The sequence below is a fragment of the Cucurbita pepo genome, chromosome LG03 (assembly GCF_002806865.2).
Source record: "Cucurbita pepo subsp. pepo cultivar mu-cu-16 chromosome LG03, ASM280686v2, whole genome shotgun sequence".
In the NCBI taxonomy this organism is placed as follows: Eukaryota; Viridiplantae; Streptophyta; class Magnoliopsida; order Cucurbitales; family Cucurbitaceae; genus Cucurbita; species Cucurbita pepo.
In genome coordinates this window covers 2383368-2402540 of record NC_036640.1, presented here as the reverse complement: position 1 = coordinate 2402540, position 19173 = coordinate 2383368, and the positions used below count along the sequence as shown (strand labels likewise).

Here is a 19173-nt window from a genome sequence, read left to right as displayed (position 1 = left end):
AGATTGAAAAATAACTAAGATGTAATATCATGAAAAATCATTGAGAAAAGGCTTGGAAGGAAAAAATGAGAGGCTACACTGAGTATAATTTACCTCTAGTTTCTTCTCTCCTTTTTTTTTCTTTCCTGTAAAATGGGCTATGCTGTTCCATTGTACAACATGAACACTAGCATAGAGTTTCAATACAACAATGGAGAAACAAAATATACAATCAATTAAATTAAGATGAAAGCTCCCAAAAAACAAAAGACGACTACCAAACGTCTAAAGCAGGGAGCAAATAGCAAGTTGTTTCCAGCAGGAGTCCAGAAATATGAATAGAAAATTTGAAGGGAAAAAAAAGAATGAACGAATTGAAGATTTTAGACCTTCAAACTTGACTGAAAACAACAAAAAGTGAAGCTCATCTTTTTTCTATAGTAGCTACTTACAAAATGTACTCCAGTTGCCGAGTCATCTCGCTTGTTGATATTGATGCCTCGAGTACCTAATACTTCTGGTTCAACTGAAAGAACATGTGATACTTTACTTTACACAGGAGTGGAATCAACAACCTGCTGCTTTGAGAAAGTTGTCATAAGGACTAGAAGCTGGTAATGTGAACATGTGTGTATGACACTGATATTCAGCCCCGCACGACATCGCAATTGGTCCAGGGAGCGGTTGATGTGGGTTAGCTGTGAAGTGTTCAATAGATGGATTTCCAACCTGCAATTTCAGGAATATGTTAGAAGTTTGTAAATTGTTTATGTTTCTTTTACATGGTGAAGAATTGCACCCACATGTGGAATAGCAATAATTTCTACATGTGGAATAGCTATAATTTATATCCCTGCAGACAAATTTCACAAACAATCCAATATTAACTATGAGATCCCACATCGGTTGGGGAGGGGAGCGAAGCATTTTATTAGAGTATGGAAACCTCTCCCTAGCAGATACGTTTTAAAACCTTGAGAGGAAACCCAAAAGGAAAAGCTCAGAGAACAATATCTGCTAGCGGTGGGCTTGAACAGTTACAAATGGTATCAAAGCCGTGAGACACCGGGCGATGTGCCAGCGAGGAGGTTGAGCCCCAAGGGGGTGGACACGAGGTGGTGTGCCAGCAAGGACATTGGGCCCCAAAGGAGATGGATTGGGGGGTCCCACATCGATTGGAGAAAGGAATGGGTGCCAGTGAGAACGCTGGGCCCCATAGGGGGGAGTGAATTGTAAGATCCCGCATTGGTTGGGAAAGAGAGCGAAACATCTTTATGAAGGTGTGGAAACCTCTCCCTAGTAGACGCGTTTTAAAAATTTTAAGGGGAAGCCCGAAAGAGAAAGCTCAAAAGGGAAAACCCAAAAAAGACAGTATCTGCTAGTGGTAGGCTTGAACTGTTACATTAACACATGGTTGGTTTCCATCTAGGGTTTACCTCATTCTCTTGGTTTGGCAGAGATACGTTCATAGCCTTCTCCTGTTTATGTGGGGAAATCATCAAAGTTGACAACTTCTGTTGTTTTCCGACCAGAAGTAGCTCACAATGATGGGCCATTTCCTTGAAAGACACATCAGCTGTGGTCGAGGCGGAGATTCTTCCGACTTGATGTGCCGTTTCAAGTACCTGATTTAGAAGAAATATGAGACAGTAAGCTACTGTTGAAAATTCCCAATTTTGGTAACTTTATCAAATAATGAGAGCTTGAAGTTGCTAACATACTGATTCTAAAAACTGATTCACATTCAAAAGGGGAATCACAATATGCAACTCTTGATTATCTTTAGTTTGGTCTTCGAATGAATCATAAATGTCTTCCTCATCAATGTTAAAAATTGGAGAAAACTGCAGAGAACACAAGTTAAGCAAAACTTATGCTAAATATGTTTACTTCCTCTTTAATGAATTCATTAGAGTTCTGAGTAGAACCTGAAAAACTTTATTAGAAGCATCCTCTAACAGATTATTTCCAAGAGGACACATGTCGTCAGGTACGAACTCGCCGAGAAGTTGCTCATTTATGCTCGAGATTTGTGACTGCATCATAGAGGTAAAAATTTGTCACTGTTCAGCAATAACAAATGAATCTATCCAGAAATGAGTGTTCTAGTGCTTTACGTCTGAAAGTGTATCCAAGCTGTTTACAATCTCAATAACAATGGATTCTCTAGTTTGATCTTCGGTTATCTCTACTTCAGATAGAAATTTTGAGGCCAAATCATCATCTTCCTTAGATCCATATGAACTAGTGATTATCTCAGACTGTAAGGCAACAGCCTGTAACTTGCAGTCTTCCACCAGTTGTAGAAAGGGATCGGCCTAAACAGGTTCAGAAACAATTCATAAGTGAAATTTCTAAAGCAGCTTCAGATATAAACATAGACTTAATCTGGAAGGTAATGGTAGGTTTAAGAGGTCAGTTCTTTTAGCAATAAGCAAATGAGCAACATACCATTCTGTCCACATATATAGCCTTCACTCGCTCAACGAGATGAAGCATATCAAAAGCTTTGGACGAAAAGAGGATCATCGATGTGGCTAGCGTAAATAGGGATCTACGACGCGATGGTGGCAGCGATCCTGCAATTAGAGCATAACTTGTAGCTTCGAGTTTCAAATTAAAGGAAAATCAAGCCTAGCCACTCTTCACTATAATCTTTCAAGTGAACCATTCCCCCCAAGCAAAAGAATTCAATATGATTTAGAAGTCAATTCTCACATAATTCTCTTCCTTTCAATGTTTTATTCTGGATAATATCACCTTCTACCGTGTTTTTATTTCTTCCTCACATATATGACAGATGCATGAAATGACATCTTGATTTCATGAAGAGATTAGATTGAAGACCAAATTTAAGCTAAAATTGTGAAACTTCACCTCCTGAATTGAGCGAAATGTCCCGCAATGAAAATGCTAACTGAAAACTTCGTGCTAGGACCTCATGACTTGAATTCTGCATAGAAAGAACCATATGATACATTGAGATTAGAGAATAGAGGAAATGAATATTTTGAGAGGTTAATGAAATCCAAGTTATATATATACAGAAAAGTTGTTCAAGCCCTTCGTACTATATTTTTCTGGTTCTGGGAGAGTTTAACATAACATCCAAAATCTTAAAGTTTTCGACTAAACTGTATGATGGCCGATCTCAAGCAGCAGTCTAGGAAGTCATCACTGGACTATGTAGAATATCTTATCACAATTGTCAACCTCCACGATCCAGAAAGAGAGAGGGTGGGAGAGACATTTCTAAAAGCACCTAGACACGTGTTTCAAGAAAGCCCCATAACTTTTTTTCTTATTTCCATGAGTACTAAAGTGCCAACTTGCTCGTCCTCAACTAATCTCACGGGACCTTACTACATTTGGTTACTTGGGAACTCATAAGGTATTAAATCATAGGTAGGTCATATGTGGCTTGAACTTATTCCCTCAAAGTCCTTTACTACTATATACATTAGCCCCCCCTTTTTCTCACTTTATTATACCCATAGATTAGCAATAAATAAGGCCCTAATTGTTTGTACTTATTATCATAACTTTTCACACATCGCAATAAAAAGTGCTTCCTTCTCAGGAAATAAAAATAAAAAGCATTGAGCTTTCTGTAAACTGGATACTGAGGCATATAGGACAAATTAAAAGAACCAACCCCAGGTAAAGCAAATTGAATTTGCAAGATAGAATGAATTTTGTACTCCGTTGCAAAATAAATTACATGCTTTATGCGGATACATTTAGTCCCTTCAAAGTTTAGCATACTACCAAGAAAATGAGATTTTCAACTGAAAAAATAACGACAGTTCATCCTAGTAAAAGGAAAAATCAACCCATCTGAAAAGTATCGTAATCAACCTAATAATTCAATTACCTTAGCTCGAGAAAACAGCAAGATCAAGCTGTATGTATGGGCAATTGCTTCATAGCTTACTGGAAAATTAGCGGGAGATATGGATTGTACAAAAATTGATGAGAGCAAAAGCGTAATTTGGCGACTACTGAGTCGGAGAGAAGAAGTTTCCTGAAGTTTGATTAGGATAAAAACAAGAAAAGGAAAAAGTAAGTAAAGTTGGTAATCTAACGCAAATTGAGCTCTCTTCTACTTCCATGTTATGCAATACTCAAGCATGCTACATTCCTAATATACTTAGGGAAATTAATATATACAATATTAAACAACAGTATTCTAGCAGAACACCCATGCATATGTCAAATCATCGATAATAGTTGACAAGTGAACTATAACAATGGCCTACTTTAATACCTATGATATCACATCTATTTGCAGGGAAAAAGGGAACAAAATGCATATCATATACTAAGCAGTATTTCACAATAAAATACTTAAAAGAAATGAAATAATATTCACATAACTTACTGGTTCTTTTCTCAAGCTGTTGATAGCAGTTGCATCAGTTCCCAGAGGTCCAGAACTTCTTAAGCTATAGGCCCGACTGTAGGACGACTTCAACCTACTTAGCGTACCATTGTTTACAATTTCCTGTTCACCATCAGCAAGAGCGATACCTTTCATATCTGGATGACCATTTTCCAGTGAGGAGACCTTTTCATGCCTCAGCTTCCGGAAAAGGGCAGCTGAAGAAGAAAAAACAGACACGGTTCTTGAGAGTGTCCTAGGAAGGTCAGATGCCGTCATTGACTTACGATCTGAAGAGCATAGACGAGGACAAACAGAAGAAGGCACAAGGACAACTGAAACAATACGATGTGCTGTAACTCGTGTTTCATGATCTGGATGGACCATAGCCAGTAATAACTGATAAAATAAAGCCTCAGGGAATGCCTAAGCCATAAAACACTGAATTTATTAAAATCATAAGGTTAAACTTTGCTGGAGAGAACGAATTAGACTCAAAAGCAGAAAATTGTTTCTTGCCTTATTTTGGTATGATAAATTAGGCAAGGAGGCAACAATTTGAGCAGCACGATAAGCAACAGAAATTGTAGTTCTGGCTATGTCAGCAATGGTAGAAAGGCTCTCCAACATCACAGCCATGGCATCAAGAACTGGGCCCGGTACTCCAACCTGTTTTCCAGTGCTTAGTTAAGCTTTTAAGTTCTAAAAATATGCACAACAATAATGAAAGTTAAAACAGTTAAAATTTTCATAGGCATTATCATCACCTTATATATTAGCTGTACCAGACACTGATCTACTGTCTCACTTAAGCTTTTCTTCCAATTTTTCACATCATCCCCTGTATTTGCATCATCAAGTGAGCAGTGTATGCTCTTCCTCAAATGTCTCATGCAGTCACTCACTGCACTAATTATTGCGACTGAAGGTTCAACCTTTGCCTCTTGGGCAAGGGTTGTAGTCACAGAAACAATGTCCATCTGCATGTTAGGTAGCTTCAGGACACTTTTATGGTCAAGATGTTTAATCAACATGGAAAGCAAAACATGGGTACTTAGACCTGTCAAAAANAAAAAAAAAAAAAAAAAAAAAAAAAAAAAAAAAAAAAAAAAAAAAAAAAAAAAAACGATCGATCAACCAGAAATTTACAAGGAAACATGAGGTACAGGCGTTGAAATAATAAAGACAGAAAGAGTACAAACAGGGGTAGGACTGAAAGAACGCACCAGATTGTTCCATTATGGACTGCAAATCTTTTAGAACTGGAGCTGCAATACCGTTTTCAGTAGACCATAAATTTCCATTATCAAAGTAACGAAACAAAGATTCTAAAATACGCCTCATGGTTGTAGCTTCTTTGGCAAGTTTGGCCATGTTGTGTAGGCAAACCCTAGACCAAAAGCAAGGGTTTTGGACATCCTCCCTATCAAACAAGGATTGTTAATGTATAATGCAACATTTATCTCAACAAGATTATAACCTGGGGACTTAATCAGAGTCATATGATTACCCTGTCAATATCATTTCACCTCTTTCAGTCACGATTTCCCTCCAAGATGGTGTGCTCATCAGGACAACTGATGATGAAGCGATATGACCCTCATCCTGTTGCACTTCTTGGACCCACCGATTATTTAAGTTGTCAGAATTTTGTCCAGAAACCCCATAGTTTTCCAGGACCACTGAAACAATCTGTAAAGACAGGACAAACCAAGCTAGGCTTCAAATTTCATATAATGATAATACTAGTCATTAGAAATAATGTTTGTTTTTCCATAAAAGGAACAAGTTTTGGGGAGGCCATGGGAGATACGAACCTAGTATTGATTGCTTGAATCAATAACTAAAAAATAGGAACATGGATAATAGAATAAAGAAGCTATAACAACACTATAATATACTTAGGATAACAAAATCCAGATCAGTCCAGAATTTCTGATTCAACTTACATTATCAAATTCGGCAGAAATATGAGAGTATTCACCCATAAACCATACCTAGAAGAAAACATAAACCAAATGAGTTTTGACAAGCTATTTGAAAGAAACATTGTACAGAAGAAGGAATATACTTTGAGAATGAAAGTTTTATGCACGAATCAACTTGTACTCTCTTTGCAAGTTCATGAGTACTAGGTACCTTATTATTGTTATTATTTTGTCATCATCGTAAGAAACCATAATAGAATCACTAAGAAGAATTTAAGAAAGTATAAGTGTTTAGCATGCCAAGAGAAACAACAGAGAAAAGAAGTACCGTTGAAAAGGGACAGGGATATTATCTTCTCTTCTTTTCTATGTACTATTAATTCCCTTTGACTAGCTTCACATAAATGTAAATAGTAGAAATAGAAAGGAATACCATTGAGGAAAGTCCTTGCAAGCCAGCTGAACGCAGGATTTCAGCCCCTTCATCAACTCCAACATCTTGAGCTAATTGACACAGTTTTGGAATAAAGGCTTCTAAGTTAAACATGTAAGTCCCATCACTCTGGACCATCAGAAGTTCAATATTAAATCAATAAAAATATATATTGAAAACCTCCGTACTACTGTACTGAATATAAGGATTAAAGCTATATTATTAACTTACCTGACTATTCACAAAACTAAATAGAGTCTGGCATCCTATTACTTGCATTTCCCTCTGCCGTGTTTGGTCCATTAGAGTTTGCATAATGCTTATTAAGCTACTTGCAAAAAGAGGCCTACAAGTAGTTCAGAATCCTCATGAGCCAATAAGTAATGTTTTAGAACAGACACTATGTTTCACGTCGTCTTATGGATGGGTGGCGGAAAAGTTTTAATAAAAGACATAGAATGCTACCTAGATTCTAATGGACAGCAGAAATCCTTCAAATACAAAATCAAATAGATCCATTTTTAGTAGATTTCAGAACAAATTTATTAAAGATGCTAAATTTTCAACCTCATTTCCTTACTGCCTAGGTGCTCATAATCCCAATATCTAAATAAAAATATTTACTTGGGCACGTTCCAAGCATTAGAAAACATTGTTAAATCCATTGAGCTGTAAGAGAATAAAAAATATATTTATTGACATAAAAGTCATTGAAGATTTTTCGGAAGGTCAAACTAAAGCGTTCTCCCTTAGATATGACAGAGTAGATATTAGATGCAGATAGACAGAAAACAAATCAAGAAAACAAAAGATGGTTTTACTCACATTTGCTCCTTACATGAAGCCACAAGTTTTTTGTAGATGGACATGACAATTTTAACGGCTAGAAAATTCTCATTCCTCAATTCTTTGTAACACCTTTGCTCAAGGGAAGTTGTGATCTGTTCATGAGATTTGGAAATTAAAAATTAGTACAAAAACTATAATCAAGCATTGAGCATGCTAATTAGTCATTGATAATTATTGGGATAAAAAACTTTATCGGAAGAGAAGAAAGTATGAAACTTGATTTACATAACTCTTCCAAAGATGGGAACGACAATACAAATGATAAAATGCAATTTGAACTCCGCAAAGATACACGAATACATGCACCACAATAACCAGAAACTTCCTGAGATGATCGGTTTATCTAGAGCAGAAACTAGATCCTATGAATTTAAAATTAGCATAATCCTTTGTTAATTTGGTAATATGGTCAATGAAGAAAATATATATCTTTTATAAGAAGAAAATATATATCTTTTATAAGAGACAATTTCATTCCTGATTGATTGACATTTACAAAAGGGATGTAATATTCATGGTGCTTACAAAATACCTTCCCAATTTGCAAGGAGGGAGGTATAACTGTAGGAAGTAAAAATATTAGACAGTTTACACCAAGATATAGCTTGGTAGATAACATTGTCGAAAAGTTTTGTATAAATCTGTGTCTTTTTTGCGAATATTTTTTGCATTCTTTCTTTCCAAAAATTCCAAAAGAAAGTCATGATGAGGTTTTTCCATAGTAGGGCTTTTGCATTCTTGAAAGTGTAGAAAGTTAAGGTCATGTCCAATAGATCCTTTACCTCCCTAGGAAATGTGAGATGTTTTCCGAATATATTGAGAATTGTTGTCCAGGAATTCTGAGCTTATGTGCGTTGCATAAATAAGTGGTTTTGTGATTTGTTTTCTTTCTTGTATAATGGACACCAATTTGGAGAAAGAGTGATGTAAGACATTCTTTTTTTTTTTTGAAGATTTTCACTTGTGTAATGGCTTTATGCGCTGTTTTCCAAAGGAAGAACTTCACCTTTTTAGGGTGATGTCCTTTCCATAATGTCTTTGCTAGCGTGAGATTTACTACTTCTACTTTTTCCCCATGTCCATCATCAAGGATTTTGTAGAGAAGACCCCGTCAGCATTGGGGAGCCAAGTCAGTGAATCTGTTTCGTTTGACAATACCACAAGAGCAAGGTCAAGACTTAATTTGGCCCATTCCGTTGCTTCATTATCCTTTAAATTCCTACCAAGCTTCAGGTCCCAGAATCTGTTGACAATATTCCACGTTTCTTTGATCGTGGCTTTTTTACTATAAGAGAACCTGTAAAAAAAGTGGATATCACAAGGCTAACATGGTGTTTTCAATCCACGGGTCGGTCCAAAATGATGTGCTTCCTCCATCACCCACTCTATGACAAGTTCAGTTGTACAAGATGGAGGGGGTTGATTTTTGTTTGATGTAGAGGTATATTTCGCCTTTATAAGATTTCTCCACAAGGCCTTTTCTTCGTGATGATATCTCCATATCCATTTGGCGATGAGAGATTTGTTCTTCTTTATCAAGAAAAGACCGAGGTCTCCTTTTCCTGTTGGGAGGTTTATAATATTCCATCAAACAAGGTGTAAGTCATCTTTTCACAAGTAGTTTCTGAATAATCTTTCTATATCCGCAGCCACTTATTGCGGCATTTCAAATAGAGATGTGTAGTAAGTGGGGAGGTTGGATAATGTGGCTTGTATTAGGGCAAGTCTTCTGCCTTTTGAAGTATAACATGATGACCATGTTGACAGCTTTCTTTCTATTTATTCAATAATAGTCTTTCATAAGGAAAAAGATTTGTGGTTTCTTTTTAGAGGTAGTCCTAGGTACATATTCGACTATTCTCCCTTTTTACAACCATATATGCTACCAAATTCTTCACTAATCTCTGTTCTAATATTGATGTCCATGATCTCTGTTTTTTGGAGAATGATATTTTGTCTAGACAATCCTTCAAAGGTTTTGTATAAAATAGGCATCTGCCAAGTCAGAAAAGAGGATTGTGTCGTCTGCGAAAGAAGAAAATGTGAAACTTGATTAAAGATATCTTCCAATTGAAGACAAGAATACAAAAGATAAGGCGCAACTTGACCTTCAAAAAGGATACATGAACGTATACAGAGCAAAAGCTACTCCAACATGATCAGTTTACCTGATGTAGAAACTACATCCAGTGGACTTAGTTTACAAAAAAAATCATTCTTCTTATTAGATTAATAATATGATGGATAATGTCTTGTTCATGTTCAGCATCTCATTTGGTAGCACAGACCTCAAAAGCCACCAAAACTTTTCTCCAAGTTGAAACTCACGGTTTCTATTCTGGATGGTAGTACTCAAACTCATGAAAGAGATGACAACAAATTTTCAAATTGGGTTGAGAGAACAGAGTTACCAAAATTAAAGGCATTTTCTTCCTGTTCCTTATCTTCTTTTATTTTGTGGTCATTCTTTGCCGAATATTTCCATTAATCAAAGGGCTTTTTCTACAATGTCCTTGTATTGATAGAGATGTTGGTACCCTCGTAGGTTTTTTGAGTTTATTTCTTGTATTAGGAAATATTATCTTACTCTGAAGGCTTGAACTTTTTAAATCTTCACTATTTTAATGAAACTTTCAATTTTTATTAAAGAAAATATAAACTAAAAGGCTGAAACTCACGCCTTCCCACTAATCCTTTATAGAATAATAACATTTGATTGAAAGAACTTTTCAGCATCATAGTTTCTTCTTCACCACTGCAGTCTTTCCTTTACTTTCCCAAGGCATATATTCCTACGGAAATCTAATATAATTTTCAAGAGAAACCGAAGGAAAGAAAATATTTACTGCTTGTTCTCAAAAAGGTTAACTGACATGCAAAGGTATACGGTAAATAAAATAAGAATCTCTGAATGAATTATGTTTCCAGAAAGTAACTTTCCAGCTTATCTCTTACTTCAAGATACTATAAAAATGAACATGTAACATCCGTGTAGAGTTGAGCTGGAAAACTATCCAACCTGGGTTCCCAATAGAGTTCCTCCAGGGATCAGAAATACCAATCAAACATCATTGACGCGACTGTCAAGGCTCTGAGCCCCATGAAACTTTCTAAATCAATAAAAATCATGACAGCTGAATGAAAGCCAAAATAAAATCAAACATAAAGAAGCTTCTGGAAGAATGGTCATCAGAGACAATTGGGCAAATCCTAACTAAAGCACAGTAGGCATTTACTAATACTCATCGAGCGATTCTTATTTTAAAGCAAATGAAAATAATTAGGAAGTATGTAAGGCAAATAAACAAAAAGATGAGGACAAAAAAAAATTATGTCGGAATTAGGATGTTGGAGAGCAGTTATACAAATATACTTTGGGAACAATGCCATCCAGCTCAATGTCATCGACCTTGCAGACGATGTATAATTATGTGAACCAGCCACAACAAAAGTGAACAAACTCTTATGAAAAATAAAACTGTGAGATCGCATAGCAGACCACGGTGTTAAGAGTTTAATAAATTTTACCTTCGGAATTCGAAGAGGATTTTTAGCAGCATATTCACATAATTTTCCTATCTTCCGCTCATTCGGTCCTTCTTCCTAACATAATGTAGGGATTATCCTCAATCAATTATGAATAAATACAAAAAGAGTGATGGACAATTCAATGAGAAGTACGTTGTTGAGAAATGAGGGTTCGTGATAGGAAGTCCCAACAAATGAAAATAAATAATAATATTGATAATTTTTAATAAAAAATAAAACAGCATATTCGACCCGACCACTGAATTGAGTTGGGTCTTTTTAGTTTTCACCTTACAAAAGTGCATAGTCAAAGCAATTGGCTCCCAAAAGGAGGAGTAAGGAGAGATTAATTAGTGAAAACTCCACTCCTATCAACCTTTCACTAGTGAATATCAGGAATGCCAATAAGACCTTTAGAGTTCAACATAAACACGAAGGAATTTCTCTCTTTCGATTCCATGTCATATAACAGCGAGATTGCCGATCCCAAACCATAACAGTGACTCTTTTTGGATAGGTAGAGAGAAAGGACTGAATGATCCTTTGAACAGCCTCCCCCACTCCAATCATCCAACCAAAAGAAAGAGCTATTCCCATCCCTAATCTTGATGAAAGAACCTTACAAGTATCGCGTTGTAGCTTGACAATGCTAAACCAAATCCTAGAGAGTAAACAAATTTCTTTTCAAGGAAAGTCGGTCAAAACACACCATAAATTTTTATCATTAATCACTTCCAGAAACCCCCCACAATAAGATAGAACGTTGCACCAATATCAATTATCTTGTTTTCTTAGACCAAATTTTACTTCAAAATTTCAATATAAAATTCACCATGATTTGTCGTCACCAAAAACCCCCCAAACCCCATTAGTGGAACACGAAAAAACATCAGTCAAAAAGAAAGCAAAATAATGCTGGGTCAATAGTAAAAGTGCTATAAACATAATAAAATACTAACCAGATTACGAGGGAATATCTCTGCAATAATCTTCTTGTACCTCTTCACAGGCTGCCTAGACCTTGCCCTCAATGCAGGACAGAAGAAACAAAGACTACCACATGCAGGCAATACTTGCCGAGAAATCAGACCCGAAATAGCGCTCATATTCAAAATCTTACAATCACACACACACACACACAAAAATCCGGCAAACCCTCACAAGATAGCCCTTTCTTTCCCTTCTGAACAAATAAAAAATCGAATTCCAATGTCGAGAAGGGAAAGAAAAGCTTGAACTCAAATATGCACTACTTCAAAGCCAAATTAACCAGCCTACAAATTGAAAGATTCCAGTCACTATGTCGCAAGTCAAACGCGGCAACGACAAAACACCAAAACCCCACCAGTTCAGATCGATAAAACCACGTCGCCAAATGAATAGCTAGCAATATTATTACGATCAGAATTCCAATAAAAAGTACCTACGATCATTGTCTGAAAGAAGCGCGCAGAGGCTAGGCCGAAATTCGTCTAAAACTAATAAGAAATTAAAACGTATCCGGAATTCCAGCGTCTAATTTCACCGCGAAAATCCCATTCTCCCTCGATTCCCTCTCCAAAAATGATGAAACTATCCGTTTCCAGGCTGCCAATTATGAGTGAAAACCCAAAAAGAATCCCAAACTTCTTTAACGGCATGGTTGTCTGTGGGTCCATAATACATGGATGGCTGATCCTGAACCCATCGCCATCGTTGGATCGTGTCAGAGCTTTGTTGGCAGTTTAAACCCATTTAAAACTATTGTTTTCGCTGAATAGACATACGGACGTGCCCTGCCGTCTTCTAAACCCAAATGTGAGACCAAGCCACATTAACATTTTTTTTTTTAATATATATATATATATATTTTTTTTTAAATACTTTTAAAATTTTAAAATATTAAAAAATGTCCCGACTTGGTGGAATAGTTAGTACCGTATTTTAAATATGCTCGTGAACTATAAAAAATAACATTAATATTTTTATTTTTTAAAAAATAAAAGTTTTTGTCGTAGACGAAAACTATTTATTCATATGTTATCTCCCTCATCTGCTTCGACTTTAACTGTTTTTTGTTTTATTTGCTTTTTAAATATCTTCTTAGTTCCTCGATCTTTAAGATTTCTCTTATTTTTCTTTCTATTTTCCCGACCCGATAACTTTAAATAAAAATGAGAAGTTATCTCATCATTTTCCAATACACAAATAATCAATTTATTTTTAAGTCGATCCTTTCAAATAAATTATATATATATATATATAAACTCTAATTCTCAGTCGAACTATCCAAGCTTTTGTTGAACTAAGAATTTTGAAGTGAAGTAATTAACACCTCCCAGTGCAAATTTCGGATATAAGGCTAGAATTACATTACCTCTCCGATCGAAGTCTAAAGACAAGATTTGAAAACTTATTATAAATTAAGTCACTCTACAATCAAACTTGATCAAGGTTTGATTGAATGCTTCGGATGCAGTTCTATAACAATAATGGGATGAAATTAGAAATGACAAATGATGCTCGAATTTCCAAGGGAAATGTCTCAATTTGAGATCTTAATTACCTTCATTCACCAATCTCATTTTTATGTAACATATTGTGGATATTTATAGTCTCCTGATAAATGAAGACGTTTGTGGCCGAGATTTATTCCCGATCCTTTTAATGACGAAGTCAAATTGACCCTTTGACCCTTACATAATTGAACTTAAAAATAATACATTCAAACCATGGTTGGTTTGCTGGTTAAGAAGACCGACTCTAATCTTCTTGACATTTTTTTAATCTTATCAATATATATATACGACATTGAGAGTTTCTTATTTTTATTTAAAATTTTGATATTTAAGAAACCAAAAATAAAATAAAAAAATAAAAAAAATACAAATATATATATATATATATATTTGAATAAAGAAAGGAGAAGATTAAATAAAATATTTTTATCTATATTAATAATTTTCCTTTAAAAAAATTGTTAAGAATATTTATTTATTATTATTATTTTTTAAAGTTTTGATAAAATTCAGATTCTGTATTAAAATATTCCGTCAAATGGCAATCAACGTTGATCGACCGCCGCCGCATTGGAATCCGATAATATCGTCAAGAAGACCAATGTCGTTCAGACATTCTAAGGTCGTCTAGGTCCAATCAAAATCCCGCCCACCGACGGTCAACGTTCCTTCACTTTGATCAATCGAGTAAAGATCAGGGTCACTGAAAAGAACCCCAGAAGGTCTCCATTTCAACGATGGCTTCTGGGGCTCGATTGCTTGTGCTGGATTTTGCCCTATCTTTTATGTGGTTATGGTCGGGGGTTTTGGTTAAGATCTTTGTTTTTGGGGTATTGGGGTTCGGAAATGATCCGATTGGCGAGGTTGTCAAGGCTTCCTTTTCGATTCTTAACATGTTCTTGTTCGCGTTCTTGGTGAAAATTTCAAAAGGGGCGGCTTACAATCCTCTTAATGTCTTGTCGGCTGCTTTTTCTGGGGGTTTCAGTGGCTTTCTCTTCACTGCTGGTGCCAGAATTCCTGCTCAGGTTCTTTTCCCCACTTCATTTTGTAGTTGTAGAACTTAGTCTGGGCTCTGTTGTTGTTTGCATCGCCATGATTTTGTGTTCANGCTTTCTCTTCACTGCTGGTGCCAGAATTCCTGCTCAGGTTCTCTTCCCCACTTAGTCTGGGTTCTGTTGTTGTTTGCATCGCCATGATTTTGTGTTCAAGCTAAGCTTGAATTTGATGTTATATTAACACCTGAATACTCTTCTGTTTGACTTAGAAATTTATTCTATAGGGAAGCTTATGCTGCTGCTTATTTCTTGCTTTCATTGTTGGTTGACTTCCATGTCTGCCTTGGTGCTGGGATGTTTGTGTATGGATCTTCAATCCTTTGGCTTCTTGTTCTTTCTTCTGTTGTCTTGGTTCTTACCCCTTTGCACCCTCTTAGGTTAGAATTGTTAAAGAGGTCAACCTTTTAGTTGGATAGGTATTACATGAGAGAACTGACACTATGGACCTTGTTGGTTGTGGTCACTCTATGGTCATTGTTGTGGTTTGGACTAGTGCCTGGCTTTGATACCATTTGTTACAGTCCAAGCCAACCGCTAGCACATATAGTCATCTTTTGACTTTTTCTTCTTGACTTCCCCTCAAGGTTTGTAAAACGCGTTTGTTAGGGAGAGGTTTCANACATGAGAGAACTGACACTATGGACCTTGTTGGTTGTGGTCACACTATGGACCTTGTTGGTTGTGGTCACTCTATGGTCCTTGTTGTGGTTTGGTCCGGTGCCTGGCTTTGATACCATTTGTTACAGTCCAAGCCAACCGCTAGCACATATAGTCATCTTTGTTAGGGAGAGGTTTCAACACCCTTATAAGGAATGTTTTGTTTCCCTCTCCAACCAATGTGGGATCTCACAATCCACCCCCTTGGAGGCCCAATGTCCACGCTGGCACACCGTCCAGTGCCTAGCTCTACTGCCATTTGTAACCGTCACTAGCAAATGCTGTCTTCTTTGGGCTTTCTCTTTCGTGCTTCCCCTTAAGGTTTTTAAAAACGCGTATGTTAGGGAGAGGTTTCCACACCCTTATAAGCAATGCTTCGTTACCTCTCAAATCAATGTGGGATCTTACAATCCATCCCCTAGGAGCCAGTGTCATCGCTGGCACTCCGCCTTGTGCNTGCTGGGATGTTTGTGTATGGATCTTCAATCCTTTGGCTTCTTGTTCTTTCTTCTGTTGTCTTGGTTCTTACCCCTTTGCACCCTCTTAGGTTAGAATTGTTAAAGAGGTCAACCTTTTAGTTGGATAGGTATTACATGAGAGAACTGACACTATGGACCTTGTTGGTTGTGGTCACTCTATGGTCATTGTTGTGGTTTGGACTAGTGCCTGGCTTTGATACCATTTGTTACAGTCCAAGCCAACCGCTAGCACATATAGTCATCTTTTGACTTTTTCTTCTTGACTTCCCCTCAAGGTTTGTAAAACGCGTTTGTTAGGGAGAGGTTTCAAACACCCTTATAAGGAATGTTTTGTTTCCCTCTCCAACCAATGTGGGATCTCACAATCCACCCCCTTGGAGGCCCAATGTCCACGCTGGCACACCGTCCAGTGCCTAGCTCTACTGCCATTTGTAACCGTCACTAGCAAATGCTGTCTTCTTTGGGCTTTCTCTTTCGTGCTTCCCCTTAAGGTTTTTAAAAACGCGTATGTTAGGGAGAGGTTTCCACACCCTTATAAGCAATGCTTCGTTACCTCTCAAATCAATGTGGGATCTTACAATCCATCCCCTAGGAGCCAGTGTCATCGCTGGCACTCCGCCTTGTGCCTAGCTCTGATATCATTTGTAACAGTCCAAACCCACCACTAGTAGATATTGTCTTCTTTGGGTTTTCCCTTTCGGACTTCCCCTCAAGGTTTTTAAAACGCGTTTGTTAGGGAGAGGTTTTCACACCCTTATAAGAATGCTTCATTCTCCTCTTCAACCGATGAGGGATCTCACAGTCAATAAAGAGAGCGCTTGGCATTGAGGGGGTAGGGTCAGGGAAGGGGCGTGATTGGAGTGTCATTGGATCGATGGGGGAACCCGTAGGAAGGGTGGGATGACCCGCCGAATTCACATCAGAAATCGCCAACATAAACACAAACGAAATGGTCGAATTCAATTGAATAATTAGGAGGCAAATTTGGAAAGAGCATACATTTTATATGGGGATTGTTTGTCAAAGTTCATCGCAACAAAATTCTAAATATAAGGTAGATTTTCATATTAGGGAGGTTTGAATGTTGCCATTCTTCTGGGGATTATTGAAGCCTTTTGGCCAAAAGCCAGCACAACGAGATGAGATTTGGATAGTTTAGGAGTTTTTACCTTACCTGAACTATTCTCAATAGAATGTTCTCTAATGCTATGTCGTCCGTTCCGAGCTTCTTAGGCTCATAACGAGTCATCGATATTGCTAAACTTTTTCTCGTATGAATGTCGGTAAACTTTATTTAAAGAAACCGAGCTTTCATTTAGAAAAATGAAAGAATATACAAGTGCATATAGACATGTCCACAAGAATATCCCGTATGAAACTCACACAGGATACAGGGTGAATTTTTACCGAGCTAATCACTTGAGTCTATAAGCTACCTCTCTTATCCACTTCTCTATAAGGTCGATTTTCTTCTTTCTTCAGACCGAGTCAAGTGTTTAGGTTGTTTGAGGCTGTGAGACAACATGACAAAGGAAGTATATGGCCTAAACATGCATCTCCATGCTCACTCCAAAAACATAACACTATGGCCTAGTTCTCTCTTCAGGTACTTGGAGCTGTTACTGCTGTTAGGCTGATTATCCACACATTTCCCGAAGCAGGACGAGGACCCCGTTTGAACGTTGGCATCCATCACGGTGCGTTGACGGAAGGGTTGTTAACGTTCGGTATCGTCTTCATCTCACTCGGACTTTCAAAAAAAATCCCTGGAAATTTCTTCATGAAGACTTGGATCTCAAGTGTCTCCAAGTTAACACTTCATGTTCTTGGTTCTGACTTAACTGGTGGCTGTATGAACCCCGCATCCGTAAGTGTTGATGATGATATCGTTCTTTTATTCGCATCGATTTTCGACGTTGAAAGGACGCTCAACGGATTAATCGTTTTCAACTTTTCCATAGGTAATGGGATGGGCATACGCTCGTGGGGAACATATAACGAAAGAACACATTCTTGTATACTGGATCGCTCCGATTCAAGGAACTATAGCAGCAGTATCGACGTTTAAGGTACTATTTCGAAAACCGAAAGAGGAGGAAGTAAATACAAAGAAGAAATCAGAATGATTAAGCTTGGTGAAGTGAGTTGCTCTGCTGATGGATTACTTAGCATTGTTCAAAATGTATATAATTGTTTAGTGATCTGTGCATGCTTTTCACTTCCTTCTCTTGCAAGAAATGTGTTTCTTGCTATTCAAGATTGCACGTTTTTTGTCCATTCTAGCTACTCGTAGCTCGGTGGATAAGACACCGATTACTTGAATAAAAATAGAAAGATTGTTGGATGTTCTCCACGCCTACGTCTTAAACAGATATATGTCCATATCCTTATATTTTCAAAAGTTTCAATAATACTTTTATACTTTCAAAAAAGTTAAAAAAAAAAAAAAAAAAAAAACTTTTANAAAAAAAAAAAAAAAAAAAAAAAAAAAAAAAAAACTTTTACAGGAACTTTAAAAAGTTTCATTACTATCCTTCGACCTTAAAAATAAAATAATAATAATAAAAATAAAAATACTTTTATAAATTTTTAAAAGTACCACTAACCTCCTTTATTTTTATAAATTTTTTTAAAATTTTATAGTCAATACATAGACGAAAATTGTTTATGACTCCTCATTACTTACCATCGTTTTAATGTTACTTTTATGAGTATTTTTTAAACGTGGTACTAATTATAAAGGTATTTTTGAATTAAAAAATGAAAGATGTTTTTAAATTTTTTTAAAAGAGTAGTATTTTAAAATATCTTTAAAAAATAACCCATCAACAGAAAAAAAAAAAAAAAAATTTGTTTATGTTATCTTTATTTGTTTATTAATATTTCTTTCTTTTTATTTATTTTATATTCATATTAAAAAAATGAACACATCAAAATCAAAGTCTACCTGGAAATTATTGGATGATTATATGAATTTATTTGACTTCGATCCCTCCAACCCACTTACTTAAAAATATAATATTTTTATAACGGTTCTGTATGCAATAATCGTATTCTTTGAACCGTACTATATCATCTTTTTAAAAGTTCTATTATATCGTGACATTTTTTTGACAGCGGATTAGTGATTGTGCAGTACTTATTCTAATACAACGAACAAAGTCAAAATCAAATTTTGCAGAATTGTCGATGGATGGTCGAGTGTCCTGGACGAACATGACCAAGACATGTACCACACTTGATTTTACCAAACTTTTTAAACCGAATATCATCTTAGTGTAAAATATTATTAGATTGAACATAAACGTTTTGAAATACGAAAACTTAACTTACATATTTAGAAGCTAAAGTGATATAGATCAACCGTAATTGACCTGTACTGTTCA

General features: G+C 36.3%; 2 protein-coding genes across 3 annotated transcripts; one reads left to right on the top strand and one right to left on the bottom strand.

Moving 5' to 3' along the window:
• Nucleotides 1-27: 27 nt before the first annotated feature.
• LOC111790161 lies at nucleotides 28-12805 on the bottom strand. Its single transcript, XM_023670999.1, has 19 exons — nucleotides 12058-12805; nucleotides 11099-11173; nucleotides 7547-7662; nucleotides 6953-7067; nucleotides 6722-6850; nucleotides 6310-6357; nucleotides 5871-6052; nucleotides 5587-5783; nucleotides 5128-5420; nucleotides 4880-5029; nucleotides 4361-4786; nucleotides 3854-4003; nucleotides 2857-2932; nucleotides 2431-2558; nucleotides 2097-2297; nucleotides 1908-2015; nucleotides 1701-1823; nucleotides 1416-1604; nucleotides 28-708 (listed from the first exon to the last, which is right to left on the bottom strand). The coding sequence occupies exons 1-19, from the start codon at nucleotides 12202-12204 to the stop codon at nucleotides 547-549; spliced, it is 3015 nt and encodes a 1004-aa protein (XP_023526767.1). The 5' UTR covers nucleotides 12205-12805; the 3' UTR covers nucleotides 28-546.
• Nucleotides 12806-14125: 1320 nt separating this feature from the next.
• On the top strand, nucleotides 14126-18140 carry LOC111789679 (probable aquaporin SIP2-1). Of its 2 annotated transcripts, XR_002814370.1 has the most exons (4): nucleotides 14126-14621; nucleotides 17394-17654; nucleotides 17749-18001; nucleotides 18038-18140. XR_002814370.1 is itself a non-coding variant. In XM_023670320.1 (3 exons), exons 1-3 carry the CDS (start codon nucleotides 14334-14336, stop codon nucleotides 17911-17913), a joined length of 714 nt encoding a protein of 237 aa, XP_023526088.1. In that variant the 5' UTR covers nucleotides 14126-14333; the 3' UTR covers nucleotides 17914-18140. The 2 variants fall into 2 exon arrangements, 1 of the variants encoding a protein (XP_023526088.1); XM_023670320.1 differs by having other exon boundaries at nucleotides 17749-18140.
• The last annotated feature ends 1033 nt before the right edge of the window (nucleotides 18141-19173 follow it).